At 42.5% G+C, this 12,396-nt stretch overlaps 1 protein-coding gene across 1 annotated transcript in view; it reads right to left on the bottom strand.

The window, feature by feature from the left end:
* Positions 1-11,956, bottom strand: part of LOC310864234 (sialate:O-sulfotransferase 1-like) — a gene marked incomplete at both ends in the record, with an annotated part of 18,550 nt that extends 6,594 nt beyond the window's left edge. Inside the window, 4 exons of the mRNA XM_083772847.1 lie at positions 807-928; positions 3,720-3,907; positions 4,815-4,929; positions 11,488-11,956. Coding sequence (XP_083628973.1) covers positions 807-928; positions 3,720-3,907; positions 4,815-4,929; positions 11,488-11,956 — 894 coding nt within the window. The remainder of the gene's footprint in view (positions 1-806; positions 929-3,719; positions 3,908-4,814; positions 4,930-11,487) is intronic.
* Positions 11,957-12,396: the final 440 nt, after the last annotated feature.

Genomic DNA, 12,396 nt, shown 5'->3' with positions numbered 1-12,396 from the left:
CCATTGGACCCTCAAACTGTCTGCTAAAACACCTAACTCCACCACCTCTCCCCTGTCATGCAAGTAATTGACAATATACTGTGTATAGTCACAACACCAACTTTGAATGAGGCAGTATTGCTTTGTTTTCAAAATATATAGCTTTCTTCATTTCCTGAAAAAAAATATATTTCTCAGTTTCTGAATGAACAGTTTTTTTCCCCAACAGCAGATATATATTAATTATTAGTCTAGGGAGAGACCCATTAAACCTTGAACAGTTAGAACAGTGTTTTGTAATTTATGGAATTTCTTCATGAAATTACTGGGGGGGGGGGATAATAGATTTTTTGTAAATGAATTAACTTTCTTGGGGCTGTCTTTTGAAAATGTTTTGAAATAATTACAACAATGCAATGCAATAAAGTTTACCTTACCTTTAAAAAATTGTCACAGGAACGAATTTCACCACATCTTTAACCAATTTAGGCTGACGTCGAAAAAAGAAAAAATCTTCTAAATCAATTTTCAGAAAAACCTCATGATTCTATATCAGAGTGGTAATCACTATTTCATGCCGACCCCCATCTTGTTCCAGGGACCCCCCCCCCCACCCCAGAAGCAAAGATTTGACTTGAAAACGTTCGCTCTGAAAGAACAATATAGATTCAAAGATTTGCACCACATTGTGATGATTCTTCAAAAATAGCAGATCTACGAGCTCGTAGCACCAAGTGCCACGCTATACGAGCTTGTAGATCTGCTATTTTCCTATAGCTAAAGTACAACCAAATGCTTAAAACACCAACAGGGTTTTTAATGTGAACCTTATCTGTGCAGGTCTCGATGCAGGACTGTGTGGTTAGGTTGGGTTGGATAGAGTAGACCGGGAAGGATCTGACAGCACTCTTTGGCATCCTGAAGCAGCCACTGTAGTGGACATTTCTGACTGGAAAAGGAAACAAGGACATAACATCAGCATGCCAGCCACCCATCATTCAAGAGTACTGTTCTATTTAAAAGATGGTTACTTTGTAAAAAAAAAACAACAACTGTTGGACTATAGTGATATTAATACTAAATCATGATCAGAGTAATAGGTGTCTCTAACTTCAATTTCTGTAATAATACTTTCACATTTGTTAAAATATACATGATCTAAAATACTTCCGTAATCTGTAGTTGGATTTGTATTTAATTGTTTAAAGCCTAATCTTGACATGAAGGTCTTTATACTTCTATCTTTCTCAGTATAATGGTCTTCATTGAAATCTCCTATTATCATAATTGCAGAAGTCGGAGATGATAGATACTTTACCATGTTTTCGAGAAATGTGTTTAATTTCGAAAGGTCTGTTTTAGGTGATCTGTACATAAGAATGATATATAGATCTTTATCTTTTACATGTATGCATACGTGTTCTACTCTTTCTAATATCCTGATTTCATTTTGAATTATATATATATTATACGTATACATATACTATATAGAGTATGTAGTTGTAAGTTGATTAGCGGTATACTGTGGTTACTTTGCGCCAAAAACCGTGCCAGCCAACCCGCCACTTGATGCGTATGCAAATAAAACAGCAGATTTGTGCCTGGTTTGCTGGGACCAGATTACATAAATGACCATATTTCTTACGTCATCATTGAGAGCTAGTCATACATATACACACCATGTACTCTGGTCCCAGCAAATCAGGCACAATTTGCTATTTTATTTTACTGATTATGTATATAGTATACGTATGACTAGCTCTAAATGATGACGTAAGACATACGTAATCGTATACATATACATATACTATATTATAGAGTATGTAGTTGTAAGTTGATTAGCGGTATACTGTGGTTACTTTGTGCCAAAAACCGTGCCAGCCAACCCGCCACTTGATGCGTATGCAAATAAAACAGCAGATTTGTGCCTGGTTTGCTGGGACCAGATTACATAAATTACCATATTTCTTACGTCATCATTGAGAGCTAGTCATACATATACACACCATGTACTCTGGTCCCAGCAAATCAGGCACAATTTGCTATTTTATTTTACTGATTATGTATATAGTATACGTATGACTAGCTCTAAATGATGACGTAAGACATACGTATACATATACATATACTATATTATAGAGTATGTAGTTGTAAGTTGATTAGCGGTATACTGTGGTTACTTTGTGCCAAAAACCGTGCCAGCCAACCCGCCACTTGATGCGTATGCAAATAAAACAGCAGATTTGTGCCTGGTTTGCTGGGACCAGATTACATAAATGACCATATTTCTTACGTCATCATTGAGAGCTAGTCATACATATACACACCATGTACTCTGGTCCCAGCAAATCAGGCACAATTTGCTATTTTATTTTACTGATTATGTATATAGTATACGTATGACTAGCTCTAAATGATGACGTAAGACATACGTAATCGTATACATATACATATACTATATTATAGAGTATGTAGTTGTAAGTTGATTAGCGGTATACTGTGGTTACTTTGTGCCAAAAACCGTGCCAGCCAACCCGCCACTTGATGCGTATGCAAATAAAACAGCAGATTTGTGCCTGGTTTGCTGGGACCAGATTACATAAATGACCATATTTCTTACGTCATCATTGAGAGCTAGTCATACATATACACACCATGTACTCTGGTCCCAGCAAATCAGGCACAATTTGCTATTTTATTTTACTGATTATGTATATAGTATACGTATGACTAGCTCTAAATGATGACGTAAGACATACGTATACATATACATATACTATATAGAGTATGTAGTTGTAAGTTGATTAGCGGTATACTGTGGTTACTTTGTGCCAAAAACCGTGCCAGCCAACCCGCCACTTGATGCGTATGCAAATAAAACAGCAGATTTGTGCCTGGTTTGCTGGGACCAGATTACATAAATGACCATTATTTCTTACGTCATCATTGAGAGCTAGTCATACATATACACACCATGTACTCTGGTCCCAGCAAATCAGGCACAATTTGCTATTTTATTTTACTGATTATGTATATAGTATACGTATGACTAGCTCTAAATGATGACATAAGACATACGTATACATATACATATACTATATAGAGTATGTAGTTGTAAGTTGATTAGCGGTATACTGTGGTTACTTTGTGCCAAAAACTGTGCCAGCCAACCCGCCACTTGATGCTTATGCAAATAAAACAGCAGATTTGTGCCTGGTTTGCTGGGACCAGATTACATAAATGACCATATTTCTTACGTCATCATTGAGAGCTAGTCATACATATACACACCATGTACTCTGGTCCCAGCAAATCAGGCACAATTTGCTATTTTATTTTACTGATTATGTATATAGTATATGTATGACTAGCTCTAAATGATGACGTAAGACATAAATGGTCATTTATGTAATCTGGTCCCAGCAAACCAGGCACAAATTAGCTGTTTTATTTGCATACGCATCAAGTGGCGGGTTGGCTGGCATGGTGCACACAGACCGGGCGAAATTATTACTTGCGCGCTCTGCTTGAGCAAGTAATAAACAAAGTTCATATGGAGCCACACTGTTTTCCTTTTCTTGTATGTATGTATACATATACATATACACATATACATATACATATACATATACATATACATATACATATACATATACATATACATATACATATACATATACATATACATATACATATACATATACACATACATGATGCAATTATACAAGTGTTTGACTCACATTTCCTGTGGCCCGGGGGCTGCTCCTCCACCTTGTATATGGAGAGGCGCCCCACGCCCCCACACAGAGACCCCCTCCTCTCCCCGCGGCACACCAGACTGCAGTCCTCCTCCGGCACCCTGGGACTGCTGATACGGTTTCCACAGTGGCACTCGGCGCCATACTCCAGACCTGCAAAACGGTACCCACTGTATGCACACACACACACACACACACACACACACACACACACACACACACACACACACACACGCACAACATTGGACCACAAGTCTCCTTCCGATGCCAATTTCACTGTGGACGAGTAATAACAGTGGAGAGCAGTGAAGGATAAAACACAACGAGACAATTTGTCCTTCTTTTAAGTGTTTCATATTCTCCTTTTAAGTGGTCTGCATTGATATAAAACTGGACTCCTTTTGTGTGTGTGTCCAGTGCAGGTACATAGCCTATATATCTATGCTCTGTTTGTTTCTGAGGGAAATCTATAGCTGTCTGAGATATAAACACGAGCTGTAGGCCTATATATATATATCACGTAGACTGTAGACGTTATACTTTCCAAAATCCACCTACTCTTCGAGATCATGTTGCAACAAATTGCAATAGCAACTGTGGCTACGCGCAATGTAAAATCCATTCCTCAGTGTTCATTTTCCCCCTTTACGAGTTAACACCAAGGATCTTACTGTGTACACACAGCCATTTTACAGCTACAAATTACGCCTAAACTGATGTCACCGGGGAAACTCACAATGCGTCCATTAAGAAAGGATGTCACATATCCTCGCTGCTGTGTCCTTGTTTGCTCTCTATGGTCACCTCATTAAGCTTCGTAATACATACACACCTCCTTCATTCTGCCGTGACAGCTCAGGCCTTCAGTCCTAGAGAGCCGATCCCTCCCTCCCTCCCTCCCTCCCTCCCCGCCACTCTCTCTCTCTCACTTTTACTGTCATCCAGCCACCTGGCGCTCCACTGGGCACACAGGGAGCCATTCATCCAGAAGCCGGAGAGCCAAAAGCGTTTATACTCAAACAGCAGGCCCACTGTGGGGTCCATTCACAGGAGCCTTACTGGGGGGGAATGCATTACCTTTCTGAGCAGGTGTCTTGACACAGAGAGCTGGTCATTTTGCGCAGGTCGTACAGCACGGTTCCTCCCAGGGCGCGCTCGTTTGCGTCGTGCAGGAAGCAACCGATGTAGGTCCCTTTGATGTGTAAAAACAAACCAGTCAGAGAACACCCTCCCAGTGTTGTTTTCGTCGACTAAAACTAAGACGAAAAATGTTCGTCGACTACCAATTTCACTGACAAAAACAAATGGAAACTAAATGAAAACTAAGCTACGATGACCAAAACTATAAGACTAAATATACTGACAATTTCGTCGACAAATAAAAACTAGACTAAAATGTTAGGAAGGGACTAGTGGACAAGAGATCCAATAAGTAATTTTACACTTGATTGCATGTTTTTACACTTGCATGCAAGTGTAAAAGCACTCATTACGACGGCATCAAGACCCGCCAAAATACATTTTAGTCGACTAAATCAACTATAGATTTAGTCAACTAAAATCTTATGACATTTAGTCGAGATTTAATCAACTGAAATCTTATGACATTTAGTCGACTAAAACTAGACTAACACTAAGACATTCCAGGTGACTAAAATGTGTTTGACTAAATGAAGTTTCAGTCCAAAGACTATGACTAAACACACACACACAAACACACACACACACACACGTTAAGTTGTTTTTTTTCCATAGCGAACTTATAGCTAACAAAGTAATAATAATTCGACCTGTTTCATCCCGTGGGGGAAATACCGCTTTGAGTTTCAACCTGCTGAGTGCCGCAGCCGACTACCGCAGAGGAGCGTGGGGGGAGCAGTTTTAAGAATAAAGTGTCTTGTTATGGGACACTTCAACACATCGCCTGACCTGGAACCCCTGGAAACCTTCTGTTTCCCAGGAGGGCTCTCTACTTGTTCAGCCATATGCCGTTCTCCTCCCCTTCGCTGTTAGGGGAGCAACCATTTAAACTTTTTTTAACCCAAGTTGGACTGAGGTCGATTAAAAAACATTTTTCTGAAAAACCTATGTTTCTATGTCAGTGGTGCTCAACCTTTTTCATGTCAAGGACCCCCAGAATTCTCTCTATTGGGCCACGGACCCCCATCTGCAAATATGTCGTTCCAGGGACCCCCCAGAAGCAAATATTTTAGTTAAAAATGTTAAAAATGAAATATATATTCAATGATTTGCACCACATTTTAACGATTTTTCAAAAATAGCAGACCTACAAGCTCGTAGCGCGCCACTCGGTGGCGCGCTATGAGCTTGTAGATCTGCTATTTTTCCACAGCTAAATTATAACATAATGTTAAAAACTGCCCAAAATGGGTTAAAAGGTGAAACTCTGTCTTACATTGCTATGCCGTAATAATAATTAATTGTTCTTGCATGCAGCTTTTATAATCTCTAGCACACAGAAATGTGATGGACATTGGGTTGCTTTAAACATGACAAATTTGCTATGTAGTAGACTATATAAGATCAGTTGTACCACATATCAAATGTATAATATCGGTCTTATGCAGGACTTTGCATTATATTTATTATAAAAGATTTGTTTTTACATAATTGTGAGTTTGTGACCCTCCTATACGAATGATTCAAGACTATTAGTCAAGATTATTCAAGAAAGAAAATTGACTTTTGTGGCCTTGGAGATCGATTAAAAATGTTCCTCTTTTAACATTTCATTATGTATATAGTGCGAAATGAAACTATGAAAAAATATTTCTTAGAGACTAAGATTTTTGTATACTTACAGATGCCGAATCCATGCTACTTATCTTAACTAACTTATCTTATTATCCCTGCTACCAAGATGAAAACAAAAGGTGATCGAGCCTTCTCATCTATAGCACCTATACTCTTTGGAACTTAAAACATGTGGTCAGTCGATAAGCTGCTATAAACACAAATATTTTGGTTTACTATAGTGATTATCTCTATTTTTTGTTGAGTCTTGTTCTGCCTGTATATATTTTCTATGTATTGTTTTCTGTTGCTTTGTTTCTCATTGTTATTATTAATTTTATAATTTTACTTTGTACAGCACCTTGTTAACGATTGTTTTGAAAGGCGCTTTGTAAATAAAATCACCTTACCTTGTACACAGTAAAATCCTCTTGTGTTAATTTATCCATTTGTATCTGAGACTATACGGTATATGTCGACCATTTGGTGTCATTTTACACTGTCAGTTAGATTAACATTCACGATTTGACTGTGTGAGACGGCTGTGATGCGGCAGGAAGGTACTAACCGCATGGACGAGAAGATGGCAAGCATTGAACCGTGAAATGTGTAAAAATAGAAAAAGAAAAGGCCTGAGCAGTGAGTGGACTCATGTCAGCGCTGCCGGGCCGAAAAACCTCCTATGTCCATCCGTCATTTTCTTTGTCAATTCATCCTGTGCTTCATCATATCACACTGTCACACGCAAGTAGCCAAACTGGCCGATCTACAAGCTCGCAGCATGTTGTGAGCTTGTAGATCATGCGGCTTGTAGATCAGCTATTTATGAACACGATTAACGTGAAGGTGTTCAAGTGTGTGTAGGGTTGACCAATGAAAAAACGGATAACTACATTGGATTGGAAATCAACTGATTGATGAGGTTTTCCACCCGTCAAAGACAACATCAACATCATGACTCAGTCAGCCTCTGAGTTGTCCCTCCCCTGTTTCTCCTTTCATTTTCCGTGAGGTATAAAGAAGCTCATTCATCCGTGAGGGGACTCGAGGCTGAGCCGCTGCTCCTTTGTGCAGAAGGGAGACAGTCGCGGTGGCTGAGGCATCTATTAAAGGATGCCTCCTGGTCAGCTCCCCAGGGACGCTTTGCCAGTCACCCTAAGCCGAGAGGAGGGCCACAGGGCAGACAGGAGCAGGTGGGGTGGGGGGGCTTATATCTCCACGCTGGGGAACCTCGTCGGGAGCCCCCCTAAAAGCCAGAGCTGGATAATGTGGCCCGCAGGGGAAGGGATGTCTATAGCGTCCCCTCTTGGAACTTCTGCCTTTGTAACTCGACTTCGGATAAGCAGTTGAAGTTGGATGGATGGATGGATGGATGGATGACATTCTATGGAAAGGTACTGTAGCACTTACAGTGCTCATGTCTCAAAACAGGCAATCTGGCGTCTTCAACACTCAGCGGCCTAACAGTTGAAACAATTTCAACGTTGAGCTCAGAGCTCATCAATGTCACCTCAGGGCTGATCCGCCAACCAATAGGTGTGAAGCAGAGGCAGGGCCAGAGGAGGAGAATACAGCAAACTCTTGAAGCAACTTCAATCCATGATGCTAAAGCCTAAAGCTAATATTAATGGGCTGTATTTTGCGTGTCTTAAGTACCAGGTCTTATTACTTAACTTAAGACCTGGAGGCGTGATCAATGCCATTTGGCTATTCTGAGTGGCCAAAGAGCATTGACCACGCCTCCAGGTCTTAAGTTAAGTAATAAGACCTGGTACTTAAGACACGCAGAATACAGCCAGTACGTACGTCTCTCAACTTGACAACGGATAGGTGCTCAGTGCTAATGCAAGAGGTTAACACAGGTCTCTGACACACATAGACAGCCTGTTGTGGCAAGGCTGAGTCATCATTATATATATACGCCCTTGTTGCAGATAGCAACAAGAGGGTATATGGTCTCAGAATCTCGGAGGCTCATCAGAATATTGGAAACTGAGTGGTGACTGAGGGATGCGGCGCAAAACACACTGAAGTAATGTTGTTATAAACTAGATCCTGGGATCCTGAGACGTTGATTGTGAATTGGGAGGATTGGATCGAAAATACCAGCACTGTGTACCAGCACTCTACTGGATCCAGATTGTTATCACAGGCATGAGGCAGGGCAAAAGTACACGCACGCACGCACGCACGCACGCACCCGCACCCGCACCCACACACACACACACACACACACACACACACACACACACACACACACACACACACACACATATTACACACACACACAGGAACGTGCACATCAACCATTTTGAGAGCTGATCACCAGTGCTTATAGGCTCGTTAACAAACTATTCTACCGGAAAATAATGTAAACAAGATTCTTATTTGAATGACCCCGTTAAGTTTGAATCATAAAGATGCTGAAGGCCTCTTTTTTTTGCCTGTTGACAGTTTATTAAATTGAAAAGGTTACCTTGATGTTTTTCCTCCTTTTGGCAGGAGCTACACTAGACATTGTGTCGTGTCTGAGTCACATTTTAGCCTCTAGTCCTTCCATGTGCCAGAAGCGTACATCCCAGCCCTGGCAGAGACGTTCTGGAGTGGTTCCAACGGATTGTGTGGCCTTGGTCTTTCCCTAATGGGACAGATCGAGGGTAGCTATACTGGGACGTAAGTCGGGACTTGACCACCCCGGCTGGGTCGCCTGAGTGAGGGGTATGATGTTCGAGAGACCCGAAACCCAGATGACCTTGGGATACATCACTGAGGATATGTCCCAGGTGCATCCATGCGATGTTTTTTGTGGCCAGTCTGAGACAGATCAGAATTTCATTTTATTTCAAATTAAAAACAAGTTAGCTTGTACTATTTTCACTTTTCATCGTACGTTGACATAGGCCTATACATTAGGCCTACGCCCCGCCCAGCGTCATGTGGAACCATTAATCAGTAGTACGCCCAGCGATTTGCAGCTTCAGAGCCCATTTCAAGGTGACTCAACGCTATCTTGGTTGTGCTATAGGATATAATGTAGCCAAAAGACCCCAGAGAGGATCGACAGCCACTGGAGGTAGGATTACTTCCAACGTGACGTGATGGAATATAATCTTCTGTTAGAATTGGAATCATTGAATTAGATTACGAGTTATTAACGTTTTAAGATTTTTAATCCCATCCATTAAGTGGACCACTTTGGATGACGGACCAGCCGGAAATGACATGGAACGTTGCCCAGTCGACGCTCCCAGCCTGTAGACGGCACGGTGCGCTCTGTTATGGAACGAGCACTGTTCCGTCTTTTGATTCATCTCCGTCCTGGCCGTTGGGCGTAATTATTTAATAGGACAGAGTCCTCCGTCTAGGGCGATAAGATCGTGTATAGAAAGTGCTGCGGGTACAAGGGCTGCTGGGTGATTTTATTCGTCTACTGTATGATTCAAATTTAATCCATTCAAGACCGTACGACGTGTGGGAACGTCATAACTAATCCAACCGACGGGTTGCTAGGCGTGTGCATTTTTTTCTTTATTTTTGGAGTTGGCCTCTCCTTCTGCACCATACTCCTTACTCTTTCACGCATGTGCATGCGCGTTGCCGTTCACTTCCCTGTTTACCGTTCACAAAGAAAGGCTCGGCGCGCGTAATCTAGGGAGCTCTCTGTGGTTTTGACCAGATGGATATACTAAAGCTCTTCATTTTTCAACATGCCTCTCGTTCAAAATATGAAGCGAGCGATCATCAGCATTTGTTGCTCGACCGCCTTGGCCGTCGTTGATTATGAAAGATCAGACCATCTTTCTGATGTGCCAGAATATTCAGTTCCATTGCACCCTTATGTGAAATGTCTCATGAATCTATTATGAAAGATGTATACATTATTAAAACCCACGATTGTTTATTCATGAATGTGTAACGAAGCTTAATACAAATATGATATGTAAAACCCTTACAAAGAGCGTGTTGCCACTTGGCGTGTTGCCAGCGGCGCTCAAAAAGTATATCATGAAGAAATACAAGAAAACAACCTTGTATATTCTTTCTATCATGCATTATTCATGAGGAAAAACAATATCTAAGACCTTTATCGGGGTGTTCAATAAACTCACACATCCTACTTTTCTACGACCCGTGTTCAGAATGATACATAAAATAATGGTTTTCTATCTGGTTTTCTATCATATAAAATGATATAACAGTACATTTCAGTACGATTTATCAGTTTTGGTTGCACATTGGTTAAAGTGCAACTTTCTACGCCATTATCGCCGTTAACAATGACATGATATGAAAGATAGTTTGTCGTCAGGAGCCTGTTATGGTGCTGAGGAGAGTACATATAGACCCATTCGTGCTTCGTCACACGATGGTGTTGCGCTTCGCAAATGGCCTCAACACCTTGTTGAGCTTGCAGGTCTGCAATTTTCGAGTATAAATTAGGCTTAACCAATTCAGGACGGGAACCCCTTTTGGTGTTTTAAGCTTTATGTTATACTTTACATAGCTATTGAAAAATAGCAGATCTACAAGCTACAAGCTCGAGCTTGTCGATCTGCCATTTTTGAAAAATCGTGAAAATGTGGCATAATTCTTTGAATATATATTCTTTCAGAGTGAACGTTTTTAACTCAAAGCTTTGCTTCTGGGGGAGGGGAGGGGGTCCCTGGAACAACAGATTTTCACATCGGGGTTGGCGGCCAAATACAAAAGGTTTTTCAGAAAACTGTCATGATTTAGAAGACATTTTTTTAAATGTCGACGTCCTAAATGGGTTAAGACAGTAAGTTGGGGCCCAGGCGGTGGCGTAACCGTCTGGGCACCCGACTGGTGATCCAGTCGCAGTGTGCTGCGGGTTCGACTCCCGAGCCCGACACGGCCTTTACTGCATGTCTTCCCCCATCTCTCTCCCGTTTCCTGTCAGCCTACTGTCTGTCCCTTCAAAAAACCAATAAAAGGCGTAAGCCGCAAAACACATATCTTAAAAAAAGACAGTAACTCAGTACCTTTTTGTGTCTGCCACTCCGACCACTCCGGGACACTCTCTGCTCCGGGTTCTCCGGCACGCCGGGGCTGTGAAACCAGCGCCGGTGCATGTGCCGAACCCCCATGCTTCGGGACGCACGAGGCCAGGGCGGCGGCGGCGGCCCCCCACCCACCGCCTTCACGCCCGCTCCCGACAGAGCCTGCGTGTCTGTGGCCCACCTGGAACGCGCTCCCACGCCCATGAGGCCGCCCGTCATCCTGAGGGCTGTGGGGGGCGCCGCCAGCGACAGCAGAGGAGGCGGCGGGGCGGCGAGGAGGTTGACGGCGCCGGGGCTCGGCTGCTGCTGCAGCTGGGCCACTCTGAGGCTGGAGCGCTGGAGCAGCAGGATGCTGCCCGCCATCAGGTAGGCGATGCCGAGGAACAGCAGCAACATCTGCGCCCGCCTCAGACAACAGTGCAGCCTGTAGAGCGCCACCAGCATATCCCACGGCGTTCTGTTTCTGTGTGTTCTCGCTCTGTTTGTCAAGTCCACGGGACGGCGGCACCGGCCTACTCCGCTCCGCTCCACTCCAGGGGATCTAGAACTTCATCGTGATTTTGATCAGTACGACCTCAGAATCCGGTAAAGGGAGTGATGCATCTGGGAGCAGGCGTCGTATAGCGAAGCTTTGGCGCTGCTTCGTTGCCATGCTTTTCTATAATTCCTTGCGATGTGTCGCACAGCAGGGATGGACGTATTCCCGCCGACCGAGGCAAAAGGTTATAGAGGGAGAGGCTCAGAGAAGATCCTTTGGAAAAACCTGAGGCACAAAAGAACAGGCAGCTGTGTTTAATCAATTCTGAGCGAGTGCCGCGCTATAGGAGCTTTATAGGTCTGCTATTTTTGAAGAATCGTGAAAATGTGGCGCAAATCTTTGAATA

This window comes from Protomyctophum parallelum, assembly GCF_964188405.1.
Source record: "Protomyctophum parallelum genome assembly, chromosome: 1".
Lineage (NCBI taxonomy): Eukaryota > Metazoa > Chordata > Actinopteri > Myctophiformes > Myctophidae > Protomyctophum > Protomyctophum parallelum.
The sequence above is the reverse complement of the archived record's forward strand: the minus strand, read 5'-3'. Positions and strand labels throughout refer to the sequence as shown.